Source organism: Salmo trutta, chromosome 29 (genome assembly GCF_901001165.1).
Source record: "Salmo trutta chromosome 29, fSalTru1.1, whole genome shotgun sequence".
In the NCBI taxonomy this organism is placed as follows: Eukaryota; Metazoa; Chordata; class Actinopteri; order Salmoniformes; family Salmonidae; genus Salmo; species Salmo trutta.
In genome coordinates, this window is record NC_042985.1 from 3,076,513 (window position 1) to 3,098,943 (window position 22,431).

The following is a 22,431-nucleotide window of genomic DNA, read 5'->3' on the forward strand; positions in this document are numbered from 1 at the left end:
TACAAGACAGAGAACAATGGCTCTTCTATTAACACTCCATTTCTGTCTGGATGTGCTGTGACATTGTGCCCTAACAAATCAGCCCATAGGGTGAATCCCAATGTGGTCGTAGTATAAAACGTCTTCTCCTTTCCTGCACCAGCACTGACTGGAAAAAGTGAAAGCAATCATGGTATGGAGGCATTCAATACTTAGCTTTCACCTTCCACATGTTGTCAGATCAGCCAAGAAAAGGAGATGAGGAAGCCTCTTTAGACTATTGGGACCAACTGCTGTCTGGTTGCCATGGTAGCGGACAGTCTTTCCAAGTGTTCTGTGTCTGAGATCCAGAAACCAATTGTAGTTCTTGCTCTGGCAGTTCCTCCCATGGTACACATACATTAGAGAAAAAGGCAGGCCCCTAAAATAGTCCCAATCCAATATCATAGACAAGCAACCAGGACGTTGAAACCGTTGGAGCAAACATGAATTTGAACTGAGATCACCTTTCAGTCCAGTAGCAGCTAGGGAGGCTTTCACCTAACCAAACCTACATATTACAACAATAAATCACCCCAACTACCCAAGTACACTGACTCGGTACCGGTACTACTTGTATATAGCCTGTGACAAATAACATTTTATTTGATTTGTGTTGGGGTTGGAGCCCTGTATTCCAAGCTGTCAATTTTATCCCCTTGTTTTGTGTGTTCTCTAGAGTAGATTTGTCTGCTCGGATCTCCCACAATTCCCAGCAGCAATCTTCCCTCCACTTGGATCACTCCCCTTCAATCAGCTGTCACTCAACTCTCATTAGCATATCCATCACTGTTTTATAGGGGGAAAAGGCTTCTTGGAACAGGCTCCTGTTGGAGGTCTAGGTGGAGTCGTCATGATGGCTGATACCTAGTCTTTTGTCTTTCCCCCCTTTTTGGGAGGCGCTAGTAAAAGGGGCATGGTCTAACACAGGTTAAATAAGTGTATTGAATACCTATTCAATCCCTTCATCTGTTTGTGGTAATGAGGGAAAAGAGCACAGAAAAGGAAGGCATGCAAAAGCATTGAGATGCAACCCCATGTCTGAAAAGCTCCCCTGAAAGAGCATTGAGATGCACCCCATGTCCCTGAAGGAGGGGAGCACAGATGTGCTGCAGGCGAGAGTCTGTTGAATTCGATAAGAGAAGACAGACGAGACAGTTCTAAGTCATCAATGAGCTCTAATTTACTTCATTTCTCATGTAAAATCAACCTGCAACACATGCAAAGTGTACTTTTATGAAGTACTTAATAATACCCAGCTTTTCATTTTACGCAATCTACAGTATGTAGCCTACACTTTAGACAATAGTTTGAAAATGTTGAATTGCTTTGAAATTATCTTTGATTGATGGTTTGTGAAATTTGAGAATATTTATTGATTTTGGCACAATCTGTCTGAGAAGTGTCTCTTTACAGTATGTCAACATCAAGGTGTCCAGAGTTTTTGCTGTAAGTCAACTTTTAACAGATTCTCAGCTGTCAAAAACTCTTTGATCTAAATCTTAGAGTAGTCAAACGGAACATCAAAGGAGGGTTGTTTTAGACTAAAAATAAAGCTCAAAGCATAAAAAAGAAGTTGTTTCCATTTCCATTTCAAATTGAACGTATTGGGATGCCAACTGCTTTACCCTCATTAGCTTCATGGTATTACAGTATCGTTGAGATGTGAGGCTAACTCATTAGCTTCATGGTATTACAGTACAGTATCGTTGAGATGTGAGGCTAACTCATTAGCTTCATGGTATTACAGTACAGTATCATTGAGATGTGAGGCTAACTCATTAGCTTCATGGTATTACAGTACAGTATCGTTGAGATGTGAGGCTAACTCATTAGCTTCATGGTATTACAGTACAGTATCATTGAGATGTGAGGTTAACTCATTAACTTCATGGTATTACAGTATCGTTGAGATGTGAGGCTAACTCATTAACTTCATGGTATTACAGTACAGTATCATTGAGATGTGAGGTTAACTCATTAACTTCATGGTATTACAGTATCGTTGAGATGTGAGGCTAACTCATTAGCTTCATGGTATTACAGTACAGTATCATTGAGATGTGAGGTTAACTCATTAACTTCATGGTATTACAGTATCGTTGAGATGTGAGGCTAACTCATTAACTTCATGGTATTACAGTACAGTATCGTTGAGATGTGAGGCTAACTCATTAACTTCATGGTATTACAGTACAGTATCGTTGAGATGTGAGGCTAACTCATTAGCTTCATGGTATTACAGTACAGTATCATTGAGATGTGAGGTTAACTCATTAACTTCATGGTATTACAGTACAGTATCGTTGAGATGTGAGGCTAACTCATTAGCTTCATGGTATTACAGTACAGTATCATTGAGATTTGAGGCTAACTCATTAGCTTCATGGTATTACAGTATCGTTGAGATGTGAGGCTAACTCATTAGCTTCATGGTATTACAGTACAGTATCGTTGAGATGTGAGGCTAACTCATTAGCTTCATGGAATTACAGTACAGTATCATTGAGATGTGAGGCTAACTCATTAGCTTCATGGTATTACAGTACAGTATCGTTGAGATGTGAGGCTAACTCATTAGCTTCATGGTATTACAGTACAGTATCATTGAGATGTGAGGCTAACTCATTAGCTTCATGGTATTACATTTACATTTACATTTAAGTCATTTAGCAGACGCTCTTATCCAGAGCGACTTACAAATTGGATTAGTACAGTATCATTGAGATGTGAGGCTAACTCATTAGCTTCATGGTATTACAGTACAGTATCATTGAGATGTGAGGCTAACTCATTAGCTTCATGGAATTACAGTATCATTGATATGTGAGGCTAACTCATTAACTTCATGGTATTACAGTATCGTTGAGATGTGAGGCTAACTCATTAGCTTCATGGTATTACAGTATCGTTGAGATGTGAGGCTAACTCATTAGCTTCATGGTATTACAGTATCATTGAGATGTGAGGCTAACTCATTAACTTCATGGAATTACAGTATCATTGAGATGTGAGGCTAACTCATTAGCTTCATGGTATTACAGTATCGTTGAGATGTGAGGCTAACTCATTAGCTTCATGGAATTACAGTATCATTGATATGTGAGGCTAACTCATTAGCTTCATGGTATTACAGTACAGTATCATTGAGATGTGAGGTTAACTCATTAACTTCATGGTATTACAGCACAGTATCATTGATATGTGAGGCTAACTCATTAGCTTCATGGTATTACAGTACAGTATCATTGAGATGTGAGGCTAACTCATTAACTTCATGGTATTACAGTACAGTATCGTTGAGATGTGAGGCTAACTCATTAGCTTCATGGTATTACAGTATCGTTGAGATGTGAGGCTAACTCATTATCTTCATGGTATTACAGTATCGTTGAGATGTGAGGCTAACTCATTAGCTTCATGGTATTACAGTATCATTGAGATGTGAGGCTAACTCATTAGCTTCATGGTATTACAGTATCATTGAGATGTGAGGCTAACTCATTAGCTTCATGGTATTACAGTATCGTTGAGATGTGAGGCTAACTCATTAGCTTCATGGTATTACAGTATCATTGAGATGTGAGGCTAACTCATTAGCTTCATGGTATTACAGTATCATTGAGATGTGAGGCTAACTCATTAGCTTCATGGTATTACAGTACAGTATCATTGAGATGTGAGGCTAACTCATTAGCTTCATGGTATTACAGTACAGTATCATTGATATGTGAGGCTAACTCATTAGCTTCATGGTATTACAGTACAGTATCATTTTTTATTTATTTATTTATTTCACCTTTATTTAACCGGGTAGGCAAGTTGAGAACAAGTTCTCATTTACAATTGCGAGCTGGCCAAGATAAAGCAAAGCAGTTCGACAACATACAACAACACAGAGTTACACATGGAGTAAACAACATACAGTCAAAAATACAGTAGAAAAAAAATAAGACTATATACAATGTGAGCAAATGATGTGAGATAAGGGAGGTAAAGGCAAAAAAAATGCCATGGTGGCAAAGTAAATAAAGTATAGCAAGAAAAACACTGGAATGGTAGATTTGTAGTTTGAAGAAAGTTCAAAGTTCAAATCTAAATAATATGGTGCAAAGGAGCAAAATAAATAAAATAAATAAATACAGTAGGGGAAGAGGTAGTAGTTTGGGCTAAATTATAGATGGGCTATGTACAGGTGCAGTGATCTGTGAGCTGCTCTGACAGCTGGTGCTTAAAGCTAGTGAGGGAGATAAGTGTTTCCAGTTTCAGAGATTTTTGTAGTTCGTTCCAGTCATTGGCAGCAGAGAACTGGAAGGAGAGACGACCAAAGGAGGAGTTGGCTTTAGGGGTGACCAGAGAGATATACCTGCTGGAGCGCGTGCTACAGGTGGGTGCTGCTATGGTGACCAGTGAGCGGAGATAAGGGGGGACTTTACCTAGCAGGGTCTTGTAGATGACCTGGAGCCAATGTGTTTGGCGACGATTATGAAGTGAAGGCCAGCCAACGAGAGCATACAGGTCGCAGTGGTGGGTTGTATATGGGGCTTTGGTGATAAAACGGATGGCACTGTGATAGACTGCATCCAGCTTGTTGAGTAGGGTATTGGAGGCTATTTTGTAAATGACATCGCCGAAGTCGAGGATTGGTAGGATGGTCAGTTTTACGAGGGTATGTTTGGCAGCATGAGTGAAGGATGCTTTGTTGCGAAATAGGAAGCCAATTCTAGATTTCACTTTGGATTGTAGATGATTGATGTGAGTCTGGAAGGAGAGTTTACAGTCTAACCAGACACCTAGGTATTTGTAGTTGTCCACAAATTCTAAGTTTGAACCGTCCAGAGAAGTTATGCTGGATGGGCGGGCAGGTGCAGGCAGCGATCGGTTGAAGAGCATGCATTTAGTTTTACTTGTGTTTAGGAGCAGTTGTAGACCACGGAAGGAGAGTTGAATTGTATTGAAGCTCGTCTGGAGGGTTGTTAACACAGTGTCCAAAGAAGGGCCAGAAGTATACAGAATGGTGTCGTCTGCGTAGAGGTGGATCAGAGATTCACCAGCAGCAAGAGCGACATCATTTATGTATACAGAGAAAAGAGTTGGCCCAAGAATTGAACCCTGTGGTACCCCCATAGAGACTGCCAGAGGTCCAGACAGTAGGCCCTTCGATTTGACACACTGAACTCTGTCAGAGAAGTAGTTGGTGAACCAGGCGACGCAATCGTTTGAGAAACCAAGGCTACTAAGTCTGCCGATGAGGATGTGGTGATTAACAGAGTCAAAAGCTTTGGCCAGGTCAATGAATACGGCAGCACAGTATTGTTTCTTATCGATGGCGGTTACGATGTCGTTTAGGACCTTGAGCGTGGCTGAGGTGCACCCATGACCAGCTCTGAAACCAGATTGCATAGCGGAGAAGGTACGGTGGGATTCGAAATAGTCGGTAATCTGTTTGTTGACTTGGCTTTCGAAGACTTTGGAAAGGCAGGGTAGGATGGATATAGGTCTGTAGCAATTTGGGTCAAGAGTGTCACCTCCTTTGAAGAGGGGGATGACAGCAGCTGCTTTCCAATCTATGGGAATCTCAGACGACACGAAAGAGAGGTTGAACAGGCTAGTAATAGGGGTTGCAATAATTTCGGCAGATAATTTTAGAAAGAAAGGGTCCAGATTGTCAAGCCCAGCTGATTTGTAGGGGTCCAGATTTTGCAGCTCTTTCAAAACATCAGCTGAATGGATTTGTGAGAAGGAGAAATGGGGGAGGCTTGGGCGAGTAGCTGTGGGGGGTGTAGTGCTGTTGAATGCAGTAGGGGTAGTTAGGTGGAAAGCATGGCCAGCCGTAGAAAAATGCTTATTGAAATTCTCAATTATAGTGGGCTTATCGGTGGTGACAGAGTTTCCTATCCTCAGTGCAGTGGGCAGTTGGGAGGAGGTGTTCTTATTCTCCATGGACTTTACAATGTCCCAGAACTTTTTAGAGTTGGAGTTGCACGAAGCAAATTTCTGTTTGAAAAAGCTAGCCTTGGCGTTTCTAACTGCCTGTGTGTATTGGTTTCTAACTTCCCTAAAAAGTTGCATATCGCGGGGCAGTTCGATGCTAATGCAGAACGCCACAGGATATTTTTGTGTTGGTTAAGGGCAGTCAGGTCTGGGGAGAACCAAGGGCTATATCTGTTCCTGGTTCTACATTTCTTGAAAGGGGCATGCTTATTTAAGATGGAGAGGAAGGCATTTTTAAAAAATAACCAGGCATCCTCTACTGACGGGATGAGGTCAATATCCTTCCAGAATACCAGGGCCAGGTCGATTAGAAAGGCTTGCTCGTTGAAATGTTTCAGGGAGCGTTTGACAGTGATGAGTGGAGGTCGTTTGACCGCTGACCCATTACGGGTGCAGGCAATGAGGCAGTGATCGCTGAGATCTTGGTTGAAAACAGCAGAGGTGTAATCATTGACATGTGAGGCTTACCCAACCTGACTTATTGGTTACACTTCATGTGACAGTACCTTTGACAGACCTTTTGATTTATTTAGATGGGATTCATTGAAACAAGTGTCTCTAAATATTATTTGGTCCAATAATTTGAGTAATTTGGTAAAGGAATTTTGAAGCAGGAAAGTACCAATTAGAAGTATCACCTCTTTTAATTCCCTGGTTTTCACTGATAGGCATACTGAGTCATCTACAGTGTTGATGCCCAGCATAGCAGAATTGCTGCCTGTAAAATCAATATTTTTCTTGCCTTGAAGGTCACTATGTTACCAATTTGTGTGGAAGGGGAAGAGAAATAACAACATCCAACATGTAATTTGCGTTTTGTGTTCCCATGTCTCTATACAAAGTCATAGAAAATCCTTCATACTTCATGTGTTGTGAATGATTGACAACTATGCTTATTTGCACAGCTGACACAATAGGCCAAGTTGTCTCATCTATAGTATGTTGTGTAAGGTTGTTTGCTATAGTTAGTTTTGAATAGTTAGCCTTGAATATTTAGCTTTGAAAAGTTAGCCTTGAATATTAAACCTTGAATAGCTGGCCTTGAATAGTTAGCATTGAATAGTAAGCCTTGAATAGTTAGCCTTGAATTGGTCATCCCCAAAGCCAATACCCCATTTGGCTGCCTTTCCTTCCAGTTCTCTGCTGCCAATGACTGGAACGAATTGCAAAAATCGCTGAAGTTGGAGACTTATATCTCCCTCACTAACTTTAAGCATCAGCTATCTGAGCAGCTAACCGATCGCTGCAGCTGTACACAGCCCATCTGTAAATAGCCCATCCATCCAACTACCTCATCCCCATATTGTTTTTATTAACTTTTTTGCTCTTTTGCACACCAGTATTTCTACTTGCACATCATCATCTGCTCATCTATCACTCCAGTGTTCATTTGCTAAGTTGTAATTACTTCGCTACTTTGGCCTATTTATTGCCTTACCTCCTCACGCCATTTGCACACACTGTATACATATTTTTCTATTGTGTTATTGACTGTACATTTGTTTATTCCATGTGTAACTCTGTGTTGTTGTTTGTGTCACACTGCTTTGCTTTATCTTGGCTAGGTCGCAGTTGTAAATGAGAACTTGGTCTCAACTGGCCTACCTGGTTAAATAAAGGTGAAATAAAAAAATAGTTATCCTTGAATAGTTAGCATTGAATAGTTACCCTTGAATATTAAGCCTTGAATAGTTAGCATTGAATAGTTAACCTTGAATATTAAGCCTTGAATAGTTAGCATTGAATAGTTAGCTTTGCATAGTTAGCATTGAATAGTTAGCCTTGAATAGTTAGCCTTGAATAGTAAACATGGAATAGTTAGCCTTGAATAGTTATCCTTGAATAGTTAGCATTGAATAGTTACCCTTGAATATTGAGCCTTGAATAGTTGGCATTGAATAGTTAGCCTTGAATATCAAGCCTTGAATAGTTAGCATTGAATATTAAGCCTTGAATAGTTAGCATTGAATAGTTAGCATTGAATAGTTAGCCTAAAAAAATTAGGCTCATAGGTCATAGAATAGTATTTGGATTTATTATGGATCCCCATTAGCTGCTGCCAAGACAGTAGCTACTCTTCCTGGGGTCCAGCAAAATTAAGACAGTTATACAATTTAAAAAACATTCCAATACATCCACAACACATTAAGTGTGTGCCCTCAGGCCACTACTCTACTACCACATATCTACAATACAAAATTGTATTATTGTGAGTGTATGTGTGCATGTGTCTGGGCCTGTGTTTCTTCACAGTCCCCGCTGTTCCATAAGGTGTATTTTTATCTGGTTTTTTTTATACAAATTTACCGCTTGCATGAGTTACTTGATCTGGAATAGAGTTCCATGTGGTCATGGTTCTATGTGGTTCTGTATAGACAGGGAATGTATAGACATTCACAGTGTAAGTGGACCACTCCCTGTGATTACCAGCTTCCTTGCTCAGCTGCATCTTACAGGAGAGGGGGGGGGGGGGATAGTAGAGAGAGTAGTTGGGGAGAGAAAAATGTGTCAGAATGTGATGAGAACGAGAGGTCCAGAGAGGAAAGGGCTAGCAGTCCTACAACTGCAGGAGAGAGGAGGAAGAGGAAGGTCCACTATGCTTCCTCCCAAGGTCAGTACTAAGAGGACATGGAGAGAGGGATGGAGAGACAGGGAGAGAGGGATGGAGAGACAGGGAGAGAGGGATGGAGAAACAGGGAGAGAGGGATGGAGAAACAGGGAGAGAGGGATGGAGAGACAGGGAGAGAGGGATGGAGAGACAGGGAGAGAGGGATGGAGAAACAGGGAGAGAGGGATGGAGAAACAGGGAGAGAGGGATGGAGAGACAGGGAGAGAGGGATGGAGAAACAGGGAGAGAGGGATGGAGAAACAGGGAGAGAGGGATGGAGAGACAGGGAGAGAGGGATGGAGAAACAGGGAGAGAGGGATGGAGAGACAGGGAGAGAGGGATGGAGAGACAGGGAGAGAGGGATGGAGAAACAGGGAGAGAGGGATGGAGAAACAGGGAGAGAGAGATCGCTCTTGCTGCGGGTGATTCCCTGATCCACCTCTACGCAGACAAAACCATTCTGTATACATCTGGCCCTTCTTTGGACACTGTGTTAACTAACCTCCAAACGAGCTTCAATGCCATACAACACTCATTCCGTGGCCTCCAACTGCCCTTAAATGCTAGCAAAACCAATTGCATGCTTTTCAACCGTTCGCTGCCCGCACCCGCCCGCCCGACAAGCATCACTACTCTGGACAGTTCTGACCTAGAATATGTGGACAACTACAAATACCTAGGTGTCTGGCTAGACTGTAAACTCTCCTTCCAGACTCATATCAAACATCTCCAATCCAAAATCAAATCTAGAATCGGCTTTCTATTTCACAACAAAGCCTCCTTCAATCATGCCGCCAAACTTACCCTAGTAAAACTGACTATCCTACCGATCCTCGACTTCGGCAATGTCATCTACAAAATAGCTTCCAATACTCTACTCAGCAAATTGGATGCAGTCTATCACAGTGCCATCCGTTTTGTTACCAAAGCGCATTATACCACCCACCACAGCAACCTGTATGCTCTAGTCGGCTGGCCCTCGCTAGATATTCGTCGCCAGACCCACTGGCTCCAGGTCATCTATAAGTCTATGCTAGGTAAAGCTCTGCCTTATCTCAGCTCACTGGTCACGATAACAACACCCACCCGTATCACACGTTCCAGCAGGTATATCTCACTGGTCATTCCCAAAGCCAACACCTCCTTTGGCTGCCTTTCCTTCCAGTTCTGTGCTGCCAGTGACTGGAACGAATTGCAAAAATCGCTGAAGCTGGAGACTTACATTTCCCTCACTAACTTTAAACATCAGCTATCTGAGCAGCTTACCGATCGCTGCAGCTGTACATAGTCCATCTGTAAATAGCCCACCCTATCTACCTACCTCATCCCCATATTGTTTTTATTTACTTTGCTGCTCTTTTGCACACCAGTATCACTACTTACACACCATCATCTGCTCATCATCTGCTTATCTATCACTCCAGTGTTAATCTGCTAAATTGTAATTACTTCGCTACTATGGCCTATTTATTGCCTTACCTCCTCATGCCATTTGCACACACTGTATATAGACTTTCTTTTTTTCTATTGTGTTATTGACAGTTCGCTTGTTTATTCCATGTAACTCTGTGTTGTTTGTGTCGCACTGCTTTGCTTTATCTTGGCCAGGTCGCAGTTGTAAATGAGAACTTGTTCTCAACTGGCCTCCCTGGTTAAATAAAGGTGAAATAAAATAAAATAAAATAAGAGAGGGATGGAGAAACAGGGAGAGAGGGAGGTGGAGACAGGGAGAGAGGGATGGAGAAACAGGGAGAGAGGGATGGAGAAACAGGGAGAGAGGGATGGAGAAACAGGGAGAGAGGGATGGAGAAACAGGGAGAGAGGGATGGAGAAACAGGGAGAGAGGGAGGTGGAGACAGGGAGAGAGGGATGGAGAAACAGGGAGAGAGGGATGGAGAAACAGGGAGAGAGGAAGGTGGAGACAGGGAGAGAGTGATGGAGAGACAGTGAGAGAGGGATGGAGAGACAGGGAGAGAGGGATGGAGAAACAGGGAGAGAGGGAGGTGGAGACAGGGAGAGAGGGATGGAGAAACAAGGAGAGGAAGGTGGAGACAGGGAGAGAGGAATGGAGAAACAGGGAGAGAGGAATGGAGAAACAGGGAGAGAGGGATGGAGAAACAGGGAGAGAGGGATGGAGAGACAGGGAGAGAGGGATGGAGAAACAGGGAGAGAGGGAGGTGGAGACAGGGAGAGAGGGATGGAGAAACAGGGAGAGAGGAATGGAGAAACAGGGAGAGAGGGATGGAGAAACAGGGAGAGAGGGATGGAGAGACAGGGAGAGAGGGATGGAGAAACAGGGAGAGAGGGAGGTGGAGACAGGGAGAGAGGGATGGAGAAACAAGGAGAGGAAGGTGGAGACAGGGAGAGAGGAATGGAGAAACAGGGAGAGAGGAATGGAGAAACAGGGAGAGAGGGATGGAGAAACAGGGAGAGAGGGAGGTGGAGACAGGGAGAGAGGGATGGAGAAACAGGGAGAGAGGGAGGTGGAGACAGGGAGAGAGTGATGGAGAGACAGTGAGAGAGGGATGGAGAGACAGGGAGAGAGGAATGGAGAGACAGGGAGAGAGGGATGGAGAAACAGGGAGGGAGGGAGGTGGAGACAGGGAGAGAGGGATGGAGAGACAGGGAGAGAGGGATGGAGAGACAGGGAGAGAGAAATGGAGAGACAGGGAGAGAGGGATGGAGAGACAGGGAGATAGGGATGGAGAAACAGGGAGAGAGGGAGGTGGAGACAGGGAGAGAGGGATGGAGAAACAAGGAGAGGAAGGTGGAGACAGGGAGAGAGGGATGGAGAGACAGGGAGAGAGAAATGGAGAGACAGGGAGAGAGGGATGGAGAGACAGGGAGAGAGGAATGGAGAGACAGGGAGAGAGGGATGGAGAGACAGGGAGAGAGGGATGGAGAAATAGGGAGAGGGAGGTGGAGACAGGGAGAGAGGGATGGAGAGACAGGGAGATAGGAAGGTGGAAACAGGGAGAGAGGGATGGAGAGACAGGGAGAGAGGGATGGAGAGACAGGGAGAGAGGGATGGAGAGACAGGGAGAGAGGGATGGAGAGACAGGGAGAGAGGGATGGAGAGACAGGGAGAGTGGGAGGTGGAGACAGGGAGAGAGGGATGGAGAGACAGGGAGATAGGAAGGTGGAAACAGGGAGAGAGGGATGGAGAGACAGGGAGAGAGGGAGGTGGAGACAGGGAGAGAGGGATGGAGAAACAGGGAGAGAGGGAGGTGGAGACATGGAGAGAGGGATGGAGAGACAGGGAGAGAGGGATGGAGAGACAGGGAGAGAGGGAGGTGGAGACAGGGACAGAGGAAGGTGGAGACAGTGAGAGAGGGATGGAGAAACAGGGAGAGGAAGGTGGAGACAGGGAGAGAGTGATGGAGAGACAGTGAGAGAGGGATGGAGAGACAGGGAGAGAGGGATGGAGAAACAGGGAGAGAGGGAGGTGGAGACAGGGAGAGAGGGATGGAGAAACAAGGAGAGGAAGGTGGAGACAGGGAGAGAGGAATGGAGAAACAGGGAGAGAGGGAGGTGGAGACAGGGAGAGAGGGATGGAGAAACAGGGAGAGAGGGATGGAGAGACAGGGAGAGAGAAATGGAGAGACAGGGAGAGAGGGATGGAGAAACAGGGAGAGAGGGAGGTGGAGACAGGGAGAGAGGGATGGAGAGACAGTGAGAGAGGGATGGAGAGACAGGGAGAGAGGGATGGAAGGACAGGGAGAGAGGGAGGTGGAGACAGGGAGAGAGGGAGGTGGAGACAGGGAGAGAGGGAGGTGGAGACAGGGAGAGAGGGATGGAGAGACAGTGAGAGAGGGATGGAGAAACAGGGAGAAAGGGAGGTGGAGACAGGGAGAGAGGGAGGTGGAGACAGGGAGAGAGGGATGGAGAAACAAGGAGAGAGGGATGGAGAGACAGGGAGAGAGGAAGGTGGAGACAGGGAGAGAGGGATGGAGAAACAGTGAGAGAGGGATGGAGAAACAGGGAGAGAGGAAGGTGGAGACAGGGAGAGAGGGATGGAGAAACAGGGAGAAAGGGAGGTGGAGACAGGGAGAGAGGGAGGTGGAGACAGTGAGAGAGGGATGGAGAAACAGGGAGAGAGGGATGGAGAGACAGGGAGAGAGGAAGGTGGAGACAGGGAGAGAGGGATGGAGAAACAGTGAGAGAGGGATGGAGAAACAGGGAGAGAGGGAGGTGGAGACAGGGAGAGAGGGATGGAGAGACAGTGAGATAAAGATGGAGAGACAGGGAGAGAGGGATGGAAGGACAGGGAGAGAGGGAGGTGGAGACAGGGAGAGAGGGATGGAGAAACAGGTTCTATGTGGTTCTGTATAGACAGGGAATGTATAGACATTCACAGTGTAAGTGGACCACTCCCTGTGATTACCAGCTTCCTTGCTCAGCTGCATCTTACAGGAGGGGGGGGGGGGGGATAGTAGAGAGAGTAGTTGGGGAGAGAAAAATGTGTCAGAATGTGATGAGAACGAGAGGTCCAGAGAGGAAAGGGCTAGCAGTCCTACAACTGCAGGAGAGAGGAGGAAGAGGAAGGTCCACTGTGCTTCCTCCCAAGGTCAGTACTAAGAGGACATGGAGAGAGGGATGGAGAGACAGGGAGAGAGAGATGGAGAGACAGGGAGAGAGAGATGGAGAGACAGGGAGAGAGGGATGGAGAGACAGGGAGAGAGGGATGGAGAGACAGGGAGAGAGGGTTGGAGAGACAGGGAGAGAGAGATAGAGAAACAGGGAGAGAGGGAGGTGGAGACAGGGAGAGAGGGATGGAGAAACAGGGAGAGAGAGATGGAGAGACAGGGAGAGAGGGATGGAGAGACAGGGAGAGAGAGATGGAGAGACAGGGAGAGAGGGATGGAGAGACAGGGACAGAGGGATGGAAAGACAGGGAGAGAGGGATGGAGAGACAGGGAGAGAGGAATGGAGAGACAGGGAAAGAGGGATGGAGAGACAGGGAGAGAGGGATGGAGAGACAGGGAAAGAGGCAGGGAGGGATGGAGAGGCAGGGAAAGAGGGATGGAGAGACAGGGAGAGAGGCAGGGAGGGATGGAGAGACAGGGAAAGAGAGATAGAGAGACAGGGAAAGAGGGATGGAGAGACAGGGAGAGAGGCGGGGAGGGATGGAGAGACAGGGAGAGAGGCAGGGAGAGAGAGATGGAGATGGAAACAGAGAGAGGGAGGTGGAGACAGGGAGAGAGACAGGGAGAGAGAGATGGAGATGGAAACAGAGAGAGAGGGAGGTGGAGACAGTGAGAGAGAGATGGAGATGGAAACAGAGAGAGAGGGAGGTGGAGACAGGGTGAGAGGCAGGGAGAGAGAGATGGAGATGGAAACAGAGAGAGGGAGGTGGAGACAGGGAGAGAGGCAGGGAGAGAGAGATGGAGATGGAAACACGGCGGCGGAGACAGGGAGAGAGACAGGGAGAGAGATGGAGATGGAAACAGAGAGAGAGGGAGGTGGAGACAGGGAGAGAGACAGGGAGAGAGAGATGGAGATGGAAACAGAGAGAGGGAGGTGGAGACAGGGAGAGAGACAGGGAGAGAGAGATGGAGATGGAAACAGAGAGAGGGAGGTGGAGACAGGGAGAGAGACAGGGAGAGAGAGATGGAGATGGAAACAGAGAGAGGGAGGTGGAGACAGGGTGAGAGAGATGGAGATGGAAACAGAGAGAGAGGGAGGTAGTGACAGGGAGAGAGACAGGGAGAGAGAGATGGAGATGGAAACAGAGAGAGGGAGGTGGAGACAGGGAGAGAGGCAGGGAGAGAGAGATGGAGATGGCAACAGAGAGAGAGGGAGGTGGAGACAGGGAGAGAGATGGAGATGGAAACAGAGAGAGAGGGAGGTGGTGACAGGGAGAGAGAGATGGAGATGGAAACAGGTAGGTGGAGACAGGGAGAGAGACAGGGAGAGAGAGATGGAGATGGAAACAGAGAGAGGGAGGTGGAGACAGGGAGAGAGAGATGGAGATGGAAACAGTGGGAGAGGGAGGTGGAGACAGAGGGAGAGACAGGGAGAGAGATGGAGAGGGAAACAGAGAGAGAGGGAGGTGGAGACAGGGAGAGAGAGATGGAGATGGAAACAGAGGGAGAGGGAGGTGGAGAAAGGAGGTGGAGACAGGGAGAGAGAGATGGAGATGGAAACAGAGAGAGGGAGGTGGAGACAGGGAGAGAGACAGGGAGAGAGAGATGGAGATGGAAACAGAGAGAGAGGGAGGTAGTGACAGGGAGAGAGACAGGGAGAGAGAGATGGAGATGGAAACAGAGAGAGGGAGGTGGAGACAGAGGGAGAGAGATGGAGATGGAAACAGAGAGAGAGGGAGGTGGAGACAGGAAGAGAGAGATGGAGATGGAAACAGAGAGAGAGGGAGGTAGAGACAGGGAGAGAGGCCGGGTGAGAGAGATGGAGATGGAAACAGAGAGAGAGGGAGGTGGAGACAGGGAGAGAGATGGAGATGGAAACAGAGAGATAGGGAGGTAGTGACAGGGAGAGAGAGATGGAGATGGAAACAGGTAGGTGGAGACAGGTAGAGAGAGATGGAGATGGAAACAGAGAGAGAGGGAGGTGGAGACAAGGAGAGAGACAGGGAGAGAGAGATGGAGATGGAAACAGTGAGAGAGGGAGGTGGAGACAGGGAGAGAGGCAGGGAGAGAGAGATGGAGATGGAAACAGAGAGAGAGGGAGGTGGAGACAGGTAGAGAGGCAGGGAGAGAGAGATGGAGATGGAAACAGAGAGAGAGGGAGGTGGAGACAGGGAGAGAGGCAGGGAGAGAGGGGTTGAATTTCCTGTTTTTATGGGTTGAATTTCCTCCAAAGTGGAAAGAAATGAGATCATGCACTAAACTCCAATACAAACATGCAAAGTGATTTGAGACAGAAAGCAACATTGGTAATGGGTTCTCTTGCCATTTTAAGGGTTATTTCAATTACATTGTTTGGTTTATTTCTGACCCACATAAAATAACAAATAAAAATACAAACTTTTGCAAGTGAATCCCGGATTACATAATACAGTAGAATATCCATGTAACCATTCTCTCACTGTAACATATTTTCACAGGAAGACAAAACATCAATAAGGCTGCATGACTTTAGGTTAGGATACAACTAAAGCGCCAAAGCACAGCAATGCCTCTCATCTACACGTCCATGTTATTGTCTGGACATGCAGTGGGCGATACAGGCTGCGTTTACACATGCAGCCCAATTCTGATCTTATGCCCAGTTATGAGTTGGTCAAAAGAGCAATTCTTAGCAAAAGATCAGAATTGTTGTGCCTGTGTAAATGCAGCCTTAGTCATGTGTTGGCGAGTTGTTATTCCAGACCCCTTTGACTCATTGTGTTTGGCATTTCATCACAGTTCGAAATGATGTCACAACATTTACATTCAAGTGCTTTTATCAGTTGAAATATCAACATGTCTCCTTCATCCTTTTTATTTTCCTCGGCTGGTAGACTGATGTCCTGTCTGGGCTAGATAAAGGCCAGCCATTTCCTCTATCAGATATCTAATAGATGTTTTATTGTGTGGTATATTCCAACCCTCAATTAGCATCAGTGTGATTTCACAGTCATTAACCCAATACATTCATGAAAGCAAGGTTCAATTCTCATCTTTATTGTGTGGCATATTCCAACCTTCAATTAGGTTGGGTGTTGGTCTGTGAATGCTTTTAAACCAACCTGATCAATCCATTCACAAGCCACACAATAATACTGTATGGTGAAAGGCTGAAACATGTTCTTGCAGTTTGAAACAAACAAAGTAGACTTTGGTGTATTACAGGGGTTGTGTATACTGTCACTATACAACCCCTTGAAAAATGTGGATTTAGATTGGAGGAGAAATGTAGAAGACAGTTAGACCTACTGGGTCGCTGGTCCTGCTAAAACAGTCCTAGCTGTTTTAATGGCAGTACTTTCTCTCCGTCTGGCATTTGTAAGGTGTAATTTGTGTTAGCACACTGCTACCAGCGGAATCACTCTCATCCTACTGTCAAGTCTGTTTAGTTAATCGCACAACTATGTGACACAAGTTGCGCAACGAGAGATACTATCGAGCACCTCCACCGAACAATTGAAGCACTCTTGAAAAACCATTATGTGTTGCAGGGAATGAGCCTCCTCACTTCTCATCTGTGTGAGTTCAAGCTGTTTATATGCTGATTCAGCACCACCACTTATCAGCAGCGACGACATGCTGGTTCTCTGGCAGGAGGCTGTATCCACTTGATACTTCCATTCATACCCTAACACACCTGGACAGCTTTGTACAACTCTCTACTTTACACTCATGGTTTTGCTCCTCTCGCTGTGGGAAACCCTGTCGAGGTAGAGCTGTGGTACTGATCTAGTGCGTAGTACTACCGGCATATTATACTTTCATTATACTGTAATAGAGTGTTTCTCAGAAATACCTGAAAAACAGATGTCTGTAGATCAAAGTGAAATACTTCCTAGAGTAGTTATCTTTTGGAGAATGTATCGGAGACAACAGAAATGTTCAATATGAATGGTTAGCTTACTACTTTATATACCCCATAAACCATGAAATCTTACTGTACTGCCCAGTGGTTAAATATGATGTCGACCGCAGCCACTCTTGGAAGCCAAATGCAGCATGTGCCATAGAACTAGAATCCATAGAACAAGCCTCCCTATTCAAGTCAATGATGGCATAATGGGTAGATTCTGTTTCTATGGTATGTGCCACATAGTTTTGGTTACTGCGGTTACCGTGGTCCTAAAATGGAACCTTTGATCATTCGTTTATGTCCAGGAATCTGTCCCTGGAGAAATGTACAGTCTAGATAACATGTTTAGTATCTGTCCCTGGAGAAATGTAGTCTAGATAACATGTTTAGTATCTGTCCCTGGAGAAATGTACAGTCTAGATAACATGTTTAGTATCTGTCCCTGGAGAAATGTACAGTCTAGATAACATGTTTAGTATCTGTCCCTGGAGAAATGTACAGTCTAGATAACATGTTTAGTATCTGTCCCTGGAGAAATGTACAGTCTAGATAACATGTTTAGTATCTGTCCCTGGAGAAATGTACAGTCTAGATAACATGTTTAGTATCTGTCCCTGGAGAAATGTACAGTCTAGATAACATGTTTAGTATCTGTCCCTGGAGAAATGTACAGTCTAGATAACATGTTTAGTATCTGTCCCTGGAGAAATGTACAGTCTAGATAACATGTTTAGTATCTGTCCCTGGAGAAATGTACAGTCTAGATAACATGTTTAGTATCTGTCCCTGGAGAAATGTACAGTCTAGATAACATGTTTAGTATCTGTCCCTGGAGAAATGTACAGTCTAGATAACATGTTTAGTATCTGTCCCTGGAGAAATGTACAGTCTAGATAACATGTTTAGTATCTGTCCCTGGAGAAATGTACAGTCTAGATAACATGTTTAGTATCTGTCCCTGGAGAAATGTACAGTCTAGATAACATGTTTAGTATCTGTCCCTGGAGAAATGTACAGTCTAGATAACATGTTTAGTATCTGTCCCTGGAGAAATGTACAGTCTAGTGAAACCACAATGTTTGGTTAGTCACTGTATGTTCAGTATGTATATATGCCTACATGACTTGCATACAAGTGAGCCTCCCTGTAGCATGTATTTCATCAGATGTTTTTGGACTTGGGCACTTTTCTTTCACCATGCATTTTGAAAAAAACAAACAGTATTTTTGATTGACTTTAGAGGCTGTAGATTCTTGTTGCACTGTGCAGACAGCCTTTCTTCCTCTCGGTCTCTGTGGGCTTTAGCCAGGAGTCAGTGAAATGGTTTGAGGACAGTGACATTTGCCCTGTCCTTTAGGTACATTTAGCAACATTAGCGCATATTGATGGATGGTACAGATTTTAGCTTGACTGTGAAGTAAAGCCCTCTCAATAAAGAGAATGTCCAGAGAGCTATTATTCTAACTTATCATGGCTTCTTCACAAAGCACATCCCACAGACATGGATGAGCCTCAAATTGTATGATCGATGTGGGAACCAGAGCTTGAAGGCTTTTGCAAGTTAAAGCGCCCCTGAGTCTAAAGCAAATAAGGGTTTAAACAGTCTCTCTCTCTCCGTTTATCGCTTCTCTGCAGCAATCTCCGTTGTATATCACTCCAAGGTCGACAGCTCGCCAGACAGCCGCATGGTAGTGTTGTGTTTAGTTACAGGCAGCACACTTGTTTATTCACGCCATTTAATGCATTGAATTAAAGCAATTTCAGTAAGCTACTTCTCATTCCAACTACTTGTCACAGGGAGATTGACAGGCGACTCAAGGTGCTGCTAAGACCTAGAACAGTAACTGACAGACCCTGGAGCCCACAATGCAGCCCATTCTCCTTTGGCCAGCAGATTAAGAGTTCATAAAGCCAGGATGAAGAATGTATCTGTCCCTCACGGTTGGATGGACAGTAGTTCTTTGGGGTTTACAGAAGACTTAGAGTCCTAAGTCGATAGAGCAGCAGTTGGTGTTTAGGACCCTGACACACAGATAAGAGAAGAGTAACAGAGAAGAGTAACCTGCAATCGGAATAGAGGGTCCTCCAGGCAATTGCACTTGTACAGAACAAAACATTATGTTCCACACAAGCCTGGCATAATTCTCTTTCACATTGGAAGTAGGTATCTCTCCATGATTTGTAAATTAAACTGACATTTGTTTATTGCTGTAAATACTTTGTCTGCTTCATTTAGTTGATTGAGGTTTATGAGAGAGCCTAATCGGAAGTGAAAAGGACTAATTTGAGCTTTGTCGTCCATTGCATTAAAAAAACTATTAAAGCTGTAATTCAGATGTGCCCTCTGTGAATGGTGTAGTTACTAAACATGACAGAAATAGTTTTAAGAAGATTTTTGTTGTGAAAGGAAATCTGAGGTTTTCTGTTTACCTTCTGGTATTTCACCTGATATTTCTACCACTTGTCTAACCCAGAGCCTTTAGTCCAAATCTGAGGCGAATGTAACCCTGTGACATCATCTTTTGGGCAAGAGTTGTGATTTTTGTCTGTTGTGTGGCTAAAGTATTGTTTGTTAAATAAACACAATTGTTTTTTTATATCAATAATACTTCAGGAGATAAGCGTCAAACCTGACAAAATAATATATTTAAAAAAATGTGTTTATAGATGTAGTTGTCCTTTAAATGTACCAACCATCCCTCTTACTTCTGTCTCCGCAGGGAAGCAGTAGAATGGTGTCCGGGGAGGCAGGTGGGCACAGCTACCTGGTGGCGTGCTGGCAGCCCATCCTGGTCCTAATGCTGGGCACTGTCCTCTCCGGCTCCACCACCGGCTGCCCGTCCCGCTGTGAGTGTAATGCTCAGGAACGTTCCGTGGTGTGCCATCGACGGAGGCTGGCCTCGTTTCCCGAGGGCATCCCCATCGAGACGAAACTACTGGACCTCAGCAAGAACCGTCTGAAAAGCCTGGGGCCTGAGGAGTTCATCAACTATCCACAGCTGGAGGAGCTGCAGCTCAATGAGAACAATATCTCTTCCATGGAGCCCGGGGCTTTTAGCAACCTTGTCGGCTTGCGGACTCTGGGGCTGCGCAACAACCAGCTTAAGCTAATCCAGTTGGGAGTGTTCACAGGCCTCAGCAACCTCACCCAGCTGGACATTAGCGAGAACAGAATTGTCATCCTGCTGGACTACATGTTCCAGGAGCTGTACAATCTGAAGGCTCTGGAAGTCGGCGATAACGACCTGGTGTTCATCTCTCACCGAGCGTTCCACGGCCTCAGCAGCCTGGAACAGCTGACCATGCAGCGCTGCAACCTGACCTCGGTGCCCACCGAGGCCCTGAGCCATCTGCACAACCTGCTGTCGCTGCGACTACGCCACCTCACCGTCAACGCTGTCAGGGATTACTCCTTCAAGAGGCTTGACCGCCTAAGGGTGTTAGAGATCTCCTACTGGCCCTACCTGGACACCATGACCTCCAAATGCCTGTACGGCCTCAACATCACCTCCCTGACCATCACAAACTGTAACCTCACTGCCATCCCTTACCAGGCCATCCGACACCTTGGGCACCTTCTCTATCTCAACTTGTCTTTTAATCCCATTCACACGGTGGAGGGGAACAAGCTACACAATCTAATGAGGCTCCAGGCCTTCCACTTGGTAGGAGGGAGATTAGCCACAATCGAGCCCTACTCCTTCCGGGGCTTGAACCACCTCCGAGTCCTCAACGTATCCAGCAATAGCCTGAGCACCCTGGAGGAATCTGTCTTTCACTCTGTGGGGAACCTGGAGACCCTGGCACTGTACGATAACCCACTGGCCTGCGACTGCCGACTGCTCTGGGTCTTCCGCCGCCGCTGGAGGCTCAACTTCAACCGGCAGCAGCCCGCCTGCTCTTTGCCCGAGGCCGTGCAGGGCAAGGAGTTCAAAGACTTCCCCGACATCCTCCCCTCCGATTCCTTCACCTGCCAGAAGTCCAGGATACAAGACCACAAGGCACTGCAGAGGCACGTGGACGAGGGCACAACGGTCCATTACACATGCCAGGCGGACGGCGACCCAGCCCCCGTGATCATGTGGCTGTCCCCCAAGAAGCAGTTCATCACCACCAAGTCTGTGGGGCGTCTCAGCGTGTCCCCCGAGGGCACGCTAGAGGTGCGCTATGCCCAGATCCAGGACAACGGTACCTACCTGTGCATCGCCAGCAATGCAGCAGGGAATGACACCAAGCCTGCCCACCTGCATGTGCACAGCTACTCGCCCAACTGGCCGCACCAGCCCAACAAGACGTTTGCTTTCATCTCCAACCAGCCCAGCGATGACGGGGCCAACGGGACTCTTGCCCAGGTTCCCTTCCCGTTCGACGTGAAGACTCTGATCATCGCAACCACCATGGGATTTATCTCGTTCCTCGGTGTCGTCCTCTTCTGTCTCGTCATCCTCTTCCTCTGGAGCAGAGGAAAAGGCAACGTCAAGCCAAACATAGAGATTGAGTATATACCCCGTAAGGCGGAGGCAGGTGAGAGTAGTCCAACCGGTGATGCGCCGCATAAATTCAACATGAAAATGATGTGAGACTCAAGTTTACTGACTTCAAAATGAGGGTGGACACACTATATTCTCTTTAAATATATGTGGAATCTATGAGAGATAGACATCTTGATACTATACCCAAGACTGTTTTACCTTCAGGGACTGAATCTTAAACAGCGAGTGTTGGATTTAAAAGTATTCAAATCTCTGTGCGTTTTTATGGGCAATAGTCATTAAGAAAATAAGCCAGAATAAGCCAGTCATGTTTTATGCTCCTTTCAACCTGAAAATGGAGATTGTCTTTATCTAGTCTTTTGATTGTTTTTTTTCTCTGTATCTTGTTCTTCTTACCATGTACAATGAGCAAAGGAATGGTCGCAATACCACTTAAAGGGGTAGTTCACAAAAATACTGAAATTGACAGCAGCAACGGTAAGAGGAATATCATGTCAATTTGTTTGAACTATACCTTTAATGGTTATGGGTTTTGAGCATATTACTGTATTACGAGCAGGCGCAATTCAAGCAATGTATGTACAGTGCATTCGGAAAGTATTCAGACCCCCTTGACTTTTTCCAAATGTTGTTATGTTACAGCCTTATTCTAAAATGTATTAAATCGTTTTTTTAACTCATCAATGTACACACAACACCCAATAATAACAAAGCAAAAACAGGTTTTCAGACCCTTTACTCAGTAAACACCGGTATTTGGGGAGTTTTTCCACATTCTTCTCTGCAGATCCTCTCAAGCTCTGTCAGCTTGGATGGGGAGCGTTGCTGCACAGCTATTTT

General features: G+C 45.6%; 1 protein-coding gene across 1 annotated transcript in view; it reads left to right on the top strand.

Moving 5' to 3' along the window:
- Positions 1–22,211, top strand: part of lingo1b (leucine rich repeat and Ig domain containing 1b) — a 31,134-nt gene extending 8,923 nt beyond the window's left edge. The window contains exon 2 of the mRNA XM_029720559.1: positions 19,819–22,211. Coding sequence (XP_029576419.1) covers positions 19,819–21,678 — 1,860 coding nt within the window. The 3' untranslated portion in view covers positions 21,679–22,211. The remainder of the gene's footprint in view (positions 1–19,818) is intronic.
- Positions 22,212–22,431: the final 220 nt, after the last annotated feature.